The following is a 15,126-nucleotide window of genomic DNA, read 5'->3' as shown; positions in this document are numbered from 1 at the left end:
CTTGGCTACTTTTGCAATACAATGACAGAATTGAGGAGTTGTTACATATAGATAATAAGATACTTATTATCTTATCCTTTTCAGGAAACTTTTATCAACTTTAGAATAATGTTTGATAATCCTACCTTTAGGATAAATTCTAAGTTTCTAAGCAATGCATAATCTCCTATCTGCCTCTTCCTTTTCCTACTCTCATATGTGGTAACCATATCAAACTATTAGGTGAATATTAAATCTACTTTTGAAACCATGCACTTTATGCTGTTTCCTTTTCCTAAAATAACATCCCAACTCCATTTCTATTGCTTGGTGGAATTTTGTATTGTTCTCCTTTGCACTGTCTTGTCAGTAATTCTCATGGGTTTGTTCTCATGCTATTGAAAAGCCTGCCTGTCTTCCATTCCTTCATGTATATAGTTTTGAACTTCTGAAGCTGGGATGTATTTTATGAATGATGTACAGATTTTATTGGTAGTGTTTTCTCCCTTTATTCCTTTATTTTCTGGAAGAAAATACTAGGAAAATGGTAGTTTTGAATTGATAGTATATATTCCAATGGCTGGCATTTTAGAGTACAGTGATAATTTATGTCCTATTCTTGGAATGCAAACTCATTGAGGATAAGCTTGTTATGTACTCATTTTTGTGTTAGAAGAAGAACAAGATATTATAGGAACCTGTGTATCATAGACTAAGTATTTCATGTTGAATTAAATGCTAAGTTTGTTTGCAGTGTTTGATGTTATAATTTCAGGTCATAGTCTCTAGAACTAGTAAGAATTAGCAAATGGATAGTCCTACACTGGCAGGGATTTAGCAGTATCATCTGCTGTTTATGTTGCAGGAAAAGCATTTTGTTGTATAAGCTTCAGTAACTTCATTTAGATATAGTAGCTTGGCTGAAAGTTCTTTTAATATTTTTGTTTAAAAATTTGAAGATAATGTGGAGATTTGGAGAAAATTAGAGAAAAAAATGTTTAGGGTTTTCTGAAATAAATCATGCTAGACATCAGATAACACTTTAAATTTAGTACTAAAGTAAAATATTGGTTGATGTAGCAATGTTTATATCTTTCTTTAAATCTCTGTTCACTTTTTTATTTATATATGACAGCGGAATGCATAGAGCACAATTTTTCATAACTCTGGTTGTATACAAAGTATATTCACACCAATTCATGTCTTCATACATGTACTTTGCATAATGATGTCCATCACATTCCATCATCATTTCTATCCCCCATGCCCCCTCCCTTCCCTTCCAACCCTGTTGTCCTATCCAGAGTTCGTCTTTTCCTCCCGTGCTCCTCACCCATTGCCATTATGAGTCAGCATCCTCATATCAAAGAAAACATTTGGCCTTTGGTTTTTTGGGATTGGCTTACTTCACTTAGCATTATTCTCCAACTTCATCCATTTACCTGCAAATGTCATGATTTTATTCTCCTTTAATTCTGAGTAATATTCCATTGTGTGTATATATACTGAAGTCTCCCTATCCATTCATCTACTGAAGGGCATCTAGGTTGGTTCCACAATTTAGCTATTGTGAATTGTGCTGCTATAAATATTGATGTGGCTGTGTCCCTATAGTATGCTGTTTTTAAATCCTTTTAATATAGACAGAGGAGAGGGATAGCTGGGTGAAATGGTGATTTTATTCCCAATTTTCCAAGAAATCTCCATACTGCTTTGAGAGCCTACATCTTGGGAGCAAATCTTTACCCTTCACACATCAGATAAACCACTAAAACTCTAGGGTATATAAAGAACTCAAAAAACAAAGCACTAAAAAAACAAATCAATAAATGGGTCAAGGACCTGAACAGACACTTCTCAGAAGATTATATACAATCAATCAACAAATATATGAAAAAATGTTTATCATCACTAGTAATTATAGAAATACACATCAAAACCACTCTAAGATATCATCTCACTCCAGACAGAGTGGCAGCTGTTATGAAGACAAACAACAATAAGTGTTGGTGAGGATGTGGGGAAAAAGGTACACTCATACACTGCTGGTGGGACTGCAATGTTTATATCTTTGAAACCTTTTGAGACTTGAAACAATAGATTGATGAAGGCTGAAAGGTCTGTTGAGTAAGTGTTTTAATAGTAACACACCAGGGTTTAGTACCATTGAAAGTACATTCTTCTGTGAATATAGAAAAACCACTGAAATTTATGTTTTCTTTCTTAAGGGGTAGAGCCAGAAAAACATGATTTGGAGAAGCAGATGTCAGATTTGAGAATGCAGCTGAACTTCAATGCAGTGGCATCTGAGTTAGAGGAAGTGAAGCGATGCATGGAGCGAAAAGAGAAGGAGAAAGCAAGTTTGGCAGCACAAATAGAGGTGACTTTGCAAATTTTAAGTTGAAAAAATTTGAAAGATTTTAGTAGAATTGCTTAACAAAATTTTCATATAAAGATATTATTTTGTGAAGTCTTGTTTGGTGATAGAAAATGTAAAATTATGCTGCTGATGAAATAACTTGTGTATAGAAATTCCTATGGATTCATTTTCTTTCATTTGATACTCCAAAATTAGGAGCTGGAATTTTTTTTCCTTCATTATTTCCTGGTGAAATTTTTACTATTAAACTTCAAAATATTTTGTTTTATTAGCAGTCAAGCCCTTTCTACAGAAGGAAGGGACTTTTTTCCTCTGAGACAGCAGTGAATTATTATTTATTTTTGCGCTGAAATTGGTAGAAGGCATAGCAAAAAAGAATTACTGATATTCTTTTTTTGGAGCCATAAAGATGTTCAAATCTCTAGTTGTTCTGCATGAGATGAAGTTTTTTTGCCTCCATGTATTACAGTAATATATATATAGTAGTATAGTAATCGTGAATGATGCGGAGGCATGAATTAACTGTAGCTAGGCAGCTATGTTTCTTCCCTTTTATCTAGCATAGATGAGGTAATTATCAGAATATATTAAAAATCAAAGGAAAGGACTTTATATAGGAAATGGATTAATTCCAATTATAAGTATCTAAATTAGATCAATGTGGAGGACACATTTGGAAATAAATATATATCAGTCCTCCTCTGTATTTGTTTTTATTAGTGCAATTATATTCTAATTGTAATAGTTGATTCATGTGAAGTACTTTCAAAATTATAACGAAAGTATCTAACTTTATATAACCCAAAGGAAATATTTAATGTCACTCTAGTCTGTTTCTCTTTCATCTTGTCAGCATATCAATAGAAAAATGTCTTGTATATTTGGTTCAAGATTCAGATAGTAAAGATAATGAAATATTGACATACTCTTTACACAGCCCTCCACATGTTTGATAAATAATTATCAGAAATAGTTTAGAGCAGTGGTAACTGTATGAAGTTTGCTTCATAAGTATCATTGTGGCCACTGAGCCTGCTGATGAAAGTACTAAAGTATGATTATTTTTCTGAAGTAAAGTATTTATTAAAAAAAATGATGCTAATAAATATCAAAGGCAGAAGAGTTCCTTTGGTAACTGTTGTTAAACCCATGTTGGTCCTTCCTTTTTATTCCCTTTTTTCTCATGGTTTCTTCTCATGGTGTAAATTGGAATAAAAGAACTGAAATGCATGGATATTAAAAATTATTTAGCCAGGCACCGTGGCGCATACCTGAAAACCTAGTGGCATGGGAGGCTGAGGCAGAAAGATTGTGAGTTCAAAGCCAGCTTCAGCAACTTAGCAAGAACCTAAGCAACTTATTGAGAAGCTGTCTTAAAATAAAAATGTAAAAAGGGCTGGCTCAGTGGCTAAGTGCCCCTGGTTTAATCCCCAGTACCAAAGGGGGAAAAAAAATATATATATATTTTGAGTGAGATCATTAGTAGGCATATTATTTATATATATATATATATATATATATATATATATATATATATATATTTTTTTTTTTTTTTTTAAGTAGGCATATATATATATATATATATATATATATATATATGCCTACTAATGATCTCATTCAAGAATCCTAGATTTCCTTTGTTCTTAATAGTCGTTTTCACACAGATTTGGGAAAGAGTTCATGTTCTCTTGCATTAGTTTGGATTGGATTATAGGGCTTGGATTTGAAAAGCAGTTTATAAGAGGTTTTTACTTATATATCCAATGTTATTGGCTGTGACATGTCAGGTACTGTCCTAGGCGCTGGCACCATAGAAGTGAATGAAAACTTAGCTGATTTCCTTTCTTGCTGTTGACATTTTAAAATGGATGCTGAAAGTTCTTTGAGTTTGCCTTGCTTCTAAGGTCAAATTCCTTTTGGGAAATGAAAGAAATTTTTTCCCCCCAGTTGCCATTGGAAAAATGATAGCACAAAAAGACAGTGTTGACTCCTGGAGGAAATATCCAGTTTTACTGTTTAGATTTTATTACTGTTAAAAGTAAAATAATTAAATAAATTTATATTAGTTGTTTTAGATTTGGTGATACTTATGATTATGACTTGTTTATTTTCTATACTTCATAAAAGCCCTTTGGTATTTTATTCTCAACATGATGTCTGGTGCCAACTTTCTGAAAGATATAGGTCAGAGGTCACTTAGTTGTAATCTCCAACAGTTGAGAATATCTTCAAATTTAATTGAATGCCATTTAGGTTCTCTGTGTGTGTGTGTGGGGGGGGGGGGTACTGGGGATCAGACCCAGGGCCATGTGCATTCTAAGCAAGTGTTTTATGACTGAACTACACCCCTAGCGTGCTGTTATTAAAAAAAATGTGTCAGGGGCTATTGTTATATATTGGTTTAGATATTGTATAAAATATAAAAATTAGTTTTCTTTAGTTGCTTTTTAGAAACCAAATATATTTGGGAAAGATACACAAAAAGTGTTTGTCAGGCCCAAGAATATTTGTATAATAACTACTCTTATGATTTGTTCAATCGTAAGTGTCTTCCTTTATTTGGATGTTCTGAAAACTCTCCTATAATCTTGTCCAATAATTTATTTTATCTTAATCTTTCCTACTCATTTCCATCTTCTTTGTTCAGTCATTCACTATTTCTGTAATACCTGATTTTTTTGTGGAAATTCTGATCTTTTCCCCCACTGGAGCCTTCTGGAATCATAGCAACTGTAAGTGGTGACCCCTCCTTCTACAGATTCTTTTGTCCACATTGCCAGTATTTTCATGGCATCATTCTCTCATTTTGAAAAGTAATTTGGGTATGTTTCTTTAGAATTTCAATCTAGGTTAAAATAGAGAAGGAGGTATGGGAGAAAACCAGTTGCCTTATCACCAAGGCAGAATACCTTTGATGTCTTTCCTTTGGTGGAGATATCATGTTTCATGGTTCTGTCTCATCTATGAGTTTTCTGTGCCATGGGGTTTATAAGACCCAGGTGACTGGCTCACATCAAGAGAGCAGTATGCACGAGTGCCAGTCCATGGATTTACCCTGGGGGAGCCCCATATAGGTTTTTAAAAACACCATTCTATCATGCAGGCCACCAATTTTCCAATTTTTTAAATGTAGGTTTTGGAATTTGAAACCAAAAATTCTGTAGGTGCACATAGAATCTAACAATAATGATATTGAAGTGCTGTTTGATCATGGTTGTAGTAAGACTTCCCACCTGCTCTTTACCTCCCTTTAATAGACTCCTTATAACCGGGGATCCTATTTACTTCAGCTAGATTTTCTGTCTGTATTCCTCTTTTCTTTCTTAAAATCTATACTTCCTTTCTAAACACTCTGATATTTAACCTTACATTTACTATTTGGTTTCTTTAAGTTTGTTGTCTTTTTTTTTTCTTTTTTAATATGTTACTGTATACAGATTTTGTTCCAGGTCATTTCAGTTTGCATCATGTTATAATTCAAACTTGTGACATTCTGGAAGCCACTTATCAATTAAAGAGTTCACTCCCTTTTTAGCTCATGAATGGGTATGAGTTAAGAATGAAGTGTAGTGTCTATGTCACTCTGGGTTTCAACACAATGTCTTAACTCATATTATGTGCCCAATTACTATTTGTTAACTGAGATATTATAGACACATTTAAGAGTTATTTTTTCAAAGCTAACATTTGTTATTTAGTCATTTCCTTTTTTTTTTCATGGTATATGCATATTATTTTTTTATTGGTTGTTCACAACATTACAAAGCTCTTGACATATCATATTTCATACATTAGATTAAAGTGGGTTATGAACCCCCAATTTTACCCCTAATGCAGATTGCAGAATCACGTCTGTTACACATCCACAATTTTACATAATGCCCTATTAGTAATTGTTGTATTCTGCTACCTTTCCTATCCCCTACTATCCCCCCTCCCCTCCCCTCCCATCTTCTCTCTCTACAACATCTACTGTAATTCATTTCTCTCCTTGTTTATTTTCCCATTCCCCTCACAACCTCTTATATGTAATTTTGTATAGCAATGAGGGTCTCCCTTCATTTCCATGCAATTTCCCTTTTCTCTCCCTTTCCCTCCCATCTCATGTCTCTGTTTAATGTTAATCTTTTCTTCCTACTCTTCCTCCCTGCACTGTTCATAGTTGCTCTCATTATATCAAAGAAGACATTTGGTATTCGTTTTTTAGGGATTGGCTAGCTTCACTAAGCATAATCTGTTCTAGTGCCATCCATTTCCCTGCAAATTCTATGATTTTGTCATTTTGTATTGCTGCATAGTACTCCATTGTGTATAGATGCCACATTTTTTTTATCCATTCATCTATTGAAGGGCATCTGGGTTGGTTCCACAGTCTAGCAATTGTGAATTGTGCTGCTATGAACATCGATGTGGCAGTATCCCTGTAGCATGCTCTTTTAAGGTCTTCAGGGAATAGTCCGAGAAGGGCAATAGCAGGGTCAAATGGTGGTTCCATTCCCGGCTTTCCCAGGAATCTCCAAACTGCTTTCCAAATTGGCCGCACCAATTTGCAGTCCCACCAGCAATGTACAAGTGTACCCTTTTCTCCACATCCTCGCCAGCACTTGTTGTTGTTTGACTTCATAGTGGCTGCCAATCTTACTGGAGTGAGATGGTATCTTAGGGTGGTTTTGATTTGCATTTCTCTGACTGCTAGAGATGGTGAGCAGTTTTTCATGTACTTGTTGATTGATTGTATGTCCTCCTCTGAAAAGTGTCTGTTCAGGTCCTTGGCCCATTTGTTGATTGGGTTATTTGTTATCTTATTGTCTAATTTTTTGAGTTCTTTGTATACTCTGGATATTAGGGCTCTATCTGAAGTGTGAGGAGTAAAAATTTGTTCCCAGGATGTAGGCTCCCTATTTACCTCTCTTATTGTTTCTCTTGCTGAGAAAAAACTTTTAAGTTTAATTAAGTCCCATTTGTTGATTCTTGTTATTAACTCTTGTGCTATGGGTGTCCTATTAAGGAATTTGGAGCCCGACCCCACAATATGTAGGTCGGAGCCAACTTTTTCTTCTATCAGACGCAGAGTCTCTGATTTGATATCAAGCTCCTTGATCCATTTTGAGTTAACTTTTGTGCATGGCGAGAGAAAGGGATTCAGTTTCATTTTGTTGCATATGGATTTCCAGTTTTCCCAACACCATTTGTTGAAGATGCTATCCTTCCTCCATTGCATGCTTTTAGCCCCTTTATCAAATATAAGATAGTTGTAACTTTGTGGATTAGTCTCTGTGTCCTCTATTCTATACCATTGGTCCACCCGCCTGTTTTGGTACCAGTACCATGCTGTTTTTGTCACTGTTGCTCTGTAGTATAGTTTGAAATTTGGTATCGCTATACCGCCTGATTCACACTTCCTGCTTAGAATTGCTTTTGCTATTCTGGGTCTTTTATTTTTCCATATGAATTTCATGATTGCTTTATCTATTTCTACAAGAAATGCCATTGGGATTTTGATTGGCATTGCATTAAACCTATAGAGAACTTTTGGTAATATCGCCATTTTGATGATGTTAGTTCTGCCTATCCATGAACAGGGTATATTTTTCCATCTTCTAAGATCTTCTTCTACTTCTCTCTTTAGGGTTCTGTAGTTTTCATTGTATAAATCTTTCACCTCTTTTGTTAGGTTGATTCCCAAGTATTTTTTTTTTTTTTTTTTGAGGATATTGTGAATGGAGTGTTTTTCCTCATTTCCGTTTCAGAAGTTTTGTCACTGATATACAGAAATGCCTTTGATTTATGCGTGTTGATTTTATATCCTGCCACTTTGCTGAATTCATTTATTAGTTCTAGTAGTTTCTTTGTAGACCCTTTTGGGTCTTCTAGGTATAGAATCATGTCATCTGCAAATAGTGATAATTTAAGTTCTTCTTTTCCAATTTTTATGCCTTTAATTTCTTTCGTCTAATTGCTCTGGCCAGTGTTTTGAGAACTATATTGAATAGAAGTGGTGATAGAGGGCATCCCTGTCTTGTTCCGGATTTTAGAGGGAATGCCTTCAACTTTTGTCCATTCAGAATGATGCTAGCCTGAGGCTTAGCATAGATAGTTTTTACAATGTCAAGGTAAGTTCCTGTTATCCCTAGTTTTTCTAATGTTTTGAACATAAAGGGATGCTGTACTTTGTCGAATGCTTTCTCTGTATCTATCGAGATGATCATATGGTTCTTATCTTTAAGTCTATTGATGTGGTGAATAACATTTATTGATTTCCGTATGTTGAACCATCCTTGCATCCCAGGGATGAATCCTGCTTGATCATGGTGCACAATTTTTTTGATGTGTTTTTGTATTCGATTCGCCAGAATTTTATTGAGGATTTTTGCATCTAGGTTCATTAGAGATATTGGTCTGTAGTTTTCTTTCTTTGAGGTGTCTTTGTCTGGTTTCGGAATCAGGGTGATGTTGGCCTCATAGAATGAATTTGGAAGAGCTCCCTCTTTTTCTATTTCCTGAAATAACTTGAAAAGTATTGGTATTAATTCTTCTTTAAAGGTTTTGTAAAACTCCGCTGTATACCCATCTGGTCCTGGGCTTTTCTTGGTTGGTAGTCTTTTGATGGCTTCTTCGATTTCATCCATTGATATTGGTCTGTTCACATTGTGCGTATCCTCCTGGCTCAGTCTGGGCAAATCATGTGACTTAAGAAATTTATCGATGCCTTCACTATCTTCTATTTTATTGGAATATAGGTTTTCAAAACAATTTCTAATTGTCTTCTGTATTTCTGTAGCATCTGTTGTGATATTGCCTTTTTCATCCCGTATGTTAGTAATTTGAGTTCTCTCTCTTCTTCTCTTCGTTAGCATGGCTGAAGGTCTGTCGATCTTATTTATTTTTTCGAAGAACAATCTTTTAGTTTTGTTAATTTTTTCAATAGTTTCTTTTGTTTCAATTTCATTGATTTCCGCTCTGATTTTAATTATTTCTTGCCTTCTGCTACATTTGCTGTTGTTTTCTTCTTCCTTTTCTAGGACTTTGAGATGAAGTGTGAGCTCATTTATTTGTTGGTTTTTTCTTTTTTTGAGGAATGACCCCCAGGAGATGAATTTTCCTCTTAAAACTGCTTTCATTGTGTCCCGTAGATTCCGATATGTTGTGTCTGTATTTTCATTTATCTCTAAGAATTTTTTGATTTCCTCCTTTATGTCTTCTGTAACCCATTGATCGTTCAGTAACATATTGTTCATTTTCCATGTGATGTAGGATTTTTCCTTCCTTCTTTTATCATTGATTTCCAGTTTCATTCCACTATGATCAGATACAATGCATGGTATTATCTCCACCCCTTTATATTTACTGAGGGTTGCCCTATGGCATAATATATAGTATATTTTTGAGAAGGATCCATGTGCTGCTGAGAAAAAAGTATATCCATTTGATGATGGTTGATATATTCTATATATGTCAGTTAAGTCTAGGTTATTGATTGTGATATTGAGTTCTATAGTTTGTTTATTCAACTTTTGTTAAGTCTAGGTTATTGATTGTGATATTGAGTTCTATAGTTTGTTTATTGAACTTTTTTTTGGAGGATCTGTCCAATGATGAGAGAGGTGTGTTGAAGTCACCCATAATTATTGTGTTGTGGTCTATTTGATTCTTGAACTTGAGGAGAATTTGTTTTATGAATGTCGCAGCACCATTATTTGGTGCATAAATATTGATAATTGTTATGTCTTGTTGGTGAATGGTTCCTTTTAACAGTATATAATGACCTTCTTTATCCCTTTTGATTAACTTAGTCTTGAAGTCGATTTTATTCGATGTGAGGATGGCCACCCCTGCTTGCTTACGAGGACCGTGTGCGTGGTATATTTTTTCCCATCCTTTCACCTTCAGCCTGTGTATGTCTTTTCCAATCAGATGTGTCTCCTGGAGGCAGCATATTGTTGGATTTGTTTTTTTATACATAATACCAGCCTATGTCGCTTTATTGGAGAGTTTAAGCCATTAACATTCAGAGTTACTATTGATATATGGTTTGTACTTCCATCCATGTTTGATTGTTTATCCTTTTTTTAAAAAAAATTTAGTTTGTTTCTCCATGATTATCTTTCCCCTCGCCCTCTGTCTTTACTGAGGCACTTCCCACTGATGGTTTTGGTTATTGTTTTTCATTTCTTCCTCGTGTAGTGTTTTGCTCAAAATGCTTTGCAATGCTGGTTTTCTGGCTGCAAATTCTTTTAACTTTTGTTTATCATGAAAGATTTTTATTTCGTTGTCATACCTGAAGCTTAATTTTGCTGGATGGATACAGAATTCTTGGTTGGCATCCATTGTCTTTCAGTGTTTGAAATACATTGTTCCATGACCTTCTTGCTTTCAGTGTCTGTGATGAAAAATCCGTTGTTAACCTTATTGGTTTATCCCTGAATGTAATCTGTCTCCTTTCTCTTGTAGCTTTTAATATTTTCTCTTTGTTCTGTATATTGGCTATCTTCATAACAATGTGTCTTGGCGTTGGTCTACTGTGATTTTGTGTGCTCGGTGTCCTGTATGCATGTTCAATTTGTATATCTGTTTCCTTTTTTATTTCTGGAAAGTTTTCTGTAATTATTTCATTCAGCAGGTTACTCATTCCCTTGGTTTGAATCTCTGTACCTTCTTCTATCCCGATGACTCGTAAGTTTGGTTTTTTAATATTGTCCCATAACTCTTGGATGTTTTTCTCATGATTTTTTACCAGCCTTTCTGAGTTGGCTAGACTGTTTTGAAGATGATATATTTTTTCTTCATTTTCTGACGTTCTGGCTTCTACTTGCTCCACTCTGTTAGTGATACTCTCAATTGAGTTTTTAATTTGGTTTATCGTTCCCTTCATTTCTAGAATTATTGTTTGATTATTTTTTATAATCTCTATCTCCTGATAAAGATGCTTAACTTCTTCTTTTATCTGTTTATGTAATTCATTCTCAGTGTGTTCTTTCGCTGCTTGAATTTGCTGTCTTGTATCCTCTTTAAGGTTCCATTCCATCTGTCTAAGGTGTTCCTTGAGTTCTTTATATGACCATTTTTCTGATGACTCTAGGTACTCCTGAATATTTAGGCTGTCCTGCATTGTTTGTACTCATTTTCTTCCTTGCTTTTTGAAGCTGCTCATGTTACTTCTTGTTGTGTTTGACTGCTGGGTTACTGTTTACTCCTATAAATTTATTTGATGCTTGGGAGGAAAGGTATTAGAAGGGAAGGGAAGAAGTCACTAAAGAGAATGAGAGTAAGCAGGTAGAATTCAAGGTAGGGGGGATAAGAAAAATGAAAAGACAAAAGAAGAAAAAAATAGGAAATAAAAAAAGAAAAAAAAAATTTAAAAAAATAATAATAACAAAAAAATTAAAATTAAAATTAGAAGAAAAAAAATTGCAAAAAAATTTAAAAAAAACAAGAAAGAAAAATGAAAATGAAAGAAAAACCCAAATTAAAAAAAAAAAGAGCAAAGAAAAAAAGGAAAAAAAAAAACCCTAATAAATGCAGTCTTAGAATTTGATTAACTTCTCTTCCAGTAGGTGGCACTGTGCCCACCAGGTCAAGTTTCTCCTGTCAATACGCGGGGACCAATCACTGTGCAGCAGCTCCTCCCAGACTGGGCGAGTCTCCAATCCTGAGTGTCTAGGGCCTCCTCTTGTGTGTAGTCACTTCCCACTTTTCCTCTAGCCAGGCCCCTCTCACGGGTGCCGCTCATCACAATACTGGCTACACGCTAGGTCTGCTGCTCCCGGGAGCCCTGTTTTCATGAATGACTGGGCACACTCTTCCAGTTTGCCATTCCCTCAGACCCTAAGTTTGTAGAGCTTGGGGCTGAGAATCCTCAGCGAATTTTACTTGCCCTCCAGTAGCCACTCCCCCGGTAGCTGGTGCAAGAGACCTCAGCAGTCAGCCCTGGTGGTAGCGGTAGTTCCGCGCCGCGGGTCCCGCGCCACCTCTGATTCCCTCGGGTTGGCTGTCGCACTCACGGGAGAGCTGGGAGGGGCCCTTAAGGTTTCCCTGATGTGTGGAGAGGGAAGGCTGGGGGATTACACACCTGTAGCCGCAGGTTTCAATGAAGTTATCTCCTCCGCCGCAGTCTGATGACGTCAGTTCTCTGCCATGGTGGTGTCTCTTGCAAATGGCGACAGTTCGTTTCCCTTTGCCGGGTGACCAATGCAACGGGTGGGTCCTTATTGTCTCTCCCAAGCCCTGTTTCAAACCTGTGGCCACTACTTATGAAGGCTCGGTAGGCATTTACCTCCGTAGGATGAGAAGGGCTGACCAGTTGTTTCAGCCGGATGGATTAATGCTGAGTCACAGCTGTTTGTCTTCGGGAAGCAGGCGAACGGGAGTTTGAATTCAGCCGATCCCGGCTCAGTGTGTGTTCTGAGAGGCCCAGACTGTTCGCCCCAGATCCACGTCAGCTCAGCATTGCCTAGTGATCATTGTTGGGGCGCCTGGGTCTGGAGGGCCCTGATGTTCGGGTGAGGAGGGGCCGGTGTTTCCGCCGCCGCCGTCGCTGCTGCCGCCCTGGTATATCTAAAGACAATCTATTTAGTCATTTCTTAAAAGCACATTTATTTCTGGAGGAGTTGTTAATCTTTAAGGTGTCCTGTAGTCAGTCTCACTAATTGCTTTAGATTTTCTTGATCCAGAATATATATTTTAAGACTTTGTTTTATACTGAGGAAAAACAATGGAAATAGCTCTTAGAAAATCCAAATGGAAGGAAACTACATTTGTGTTTGCATAATTTACCTTTCAAATTGTGTCTAAGACCTTAAATCTGTATATGTGTGGAAAATACTAAGTGCATTTTTTCCTTCTTCTAAACTCAAGTTGAACCTCATTAACCTTGATAGGCTATTTGTATTCATAAGAATTCCAAGCATCCTTGATCAATGATTCCCCCTGATTTAATCTCTGCCTCCATCTTCTATCAATTTAACTCTTGAAAAAAATTTGACTTTTAAATTTAACTAAGAACTTCAAAGAAAGAAAAAAAAACCAAGATGCTGAACATAATTTAGATTAAATGTTGAAAGTGATAATTGAGTGACAATTGACATGATTATTTATGAGCAGAAACCTGGAACTGTAATGCTAGAAATTACTTTTAAAAAGAGAGGATAGTAGAAAGAAGAAATGATAATCAATACCTTTTCTTTACACAGTACAGACAAAAAGAAGGCTGTTTCTTCTCTCATACTTTTAACATCTTCATTTCTGGAAGAGTTGTCAATCTTTAAGGTGATCTGAAGTCAGTCTCACTAATTGCTTTAGTTTTTGTTGATCCAGGATATATATTTTAAGCCTTTGTTATGTACTGAGGAAAACAATGGGAATAGCTCTTAGAAAATTCAAATGGTATAAAATTTTTTTATTCTTGCATTACCTCTGTACGTCTGACCTGTGTGTGTGTGTGTGTGTGTGTGTGTGTGTGTGTAATAATGCCTGCTCAAATGCTGCTTTTAGTGGCAAGATTCTTTGAGACTTAAGGTTTTGGAGACCTTGGTTACTCTTGTTGTAATTTCCTGTTCTACTTCATTTTAAAACCTTAATAACTTCTTCTTTATCCAAGTGCATGTTGTAAAATAAGGTACCTGAATATTAAACAACTTTTAATATTCAAGATAGATTATAAAGAAAACAGATATTGACAGCAAGATTTTGTCCTCAGAGGCTAAATTTATTGACCATAGTGGAGATGAAGTCTTTATTATTAACCTAAAATTTAGACTGACATTAGGGAGAATTTTACTCATGCTAAGTCTGTAAGTGTTCTGTATTTTTAAGTTTTTAAAAATGATGACTTTTTGCAGAGATGGCCTAGAAGTTGAAATCACCCAATTAATAAAACTTATACACTCCCAGAAAGATACAGTTTAATTCCCACATCCTTCATCTAAATGAAAAAAATTGGAGTTTTAGTAGTAGTCTCAAAGATAGTTTTTCTATATTCTGTAAGTCTATTAGTTGTGTGAATATTTCCATGAGGTAACAGAGTAGAAGTGAACTGAATATATTAATGTTTTTTAATGAACCTAGAGATTTTTTTTACACTAAACCACTAAGATACAATTTTTTGTCTTTGCAATAGCACTTAATAAATTATGTGGTAACTAGTATGAATTAATTGATCTTAATTATATATTAAGTTTTTCTTTAAGGTGTCATTAATCTTTTTTAAAATTTATCATTTGTGGCCAATAAAGACAAATTAGAAATAAAAATTTCTTTATTTTCTGAAATAATGATAATTCCTTATTTTTTTACATATAAATTAGTTGTGCCTATGATTCTTATCTTTATGTATTTGTGAGATATTTGTGCTTGTGAAAGAGCAACAGAAACAACTTAGGTTCCTCAAAAAATATGAAATGTTGATAACTTATTATTGGCTAGAGATTGATTTAATGTTTAAGGATAAGATATAGCTTTAGAAATACTTATTGAAGGGACTGGCTATGGAAATTGGGTGATATGCTACAAATGAGATAATGTTCTAGCAGTACCTAAGTAATTGATTCATTTCTTGACTACTACAAATATCATTAAAAGGTGGTTAGTAGATTTTTATAATATGCAAATTTTAAATGTTCATACATTATTCCTGTAGTCTTTATAGTTACCTTATCTTTAGAGTGATTTTAATTTGATAGTATATCATTTTAAGTATCAAATTAAATTGTTTTTTGGATGTTTGTTTTCAGGCAGATTTCTACAAGGGTATAAAAAGAAATGTGATTGTA

The 15,126-nt window shown here is 35.0% G+C and overlaps 1 protein-coding gene across 1 annotated transcript in view; it reads left to right on the top strand.

Moving 5' to 3' along the window:
- CEP128 (centrosomal protein 128) overlaps positions 1-15,126 on the top strand; it is a 414,945-nt gene that overhangs the window by 100,982 nt on the left and 298,837 nt on the right. Inside the window, exon 14 of the mRNA XM_081292429.1 lies at positions 2,208-2,359. Coding sequence (XP_081148555.1) covers positions 2,208-2,359 — 152 coding nt within the window. The remainder of the gene's footprint in view (positions 1-2,207; positions 2,360-15,126) is intronic.

Source organism: Spermophilus citellus (assembly GCF_964194105.1).
Source record: "Spermophilus citellus genome assembly, chromosome: 4".
In the NCBI taxonomy this organism is placed as follows: Eukaryota; Metazoa; Chordata; class Mammalia; order Rodentia; family Sciuridae; genus Spermophilus; species Spermophilus citellus.
Note: the sequence above shows the minus strand (reverse complement) of the source record. Positions and strands in the feature narration are given on the sequence as shown.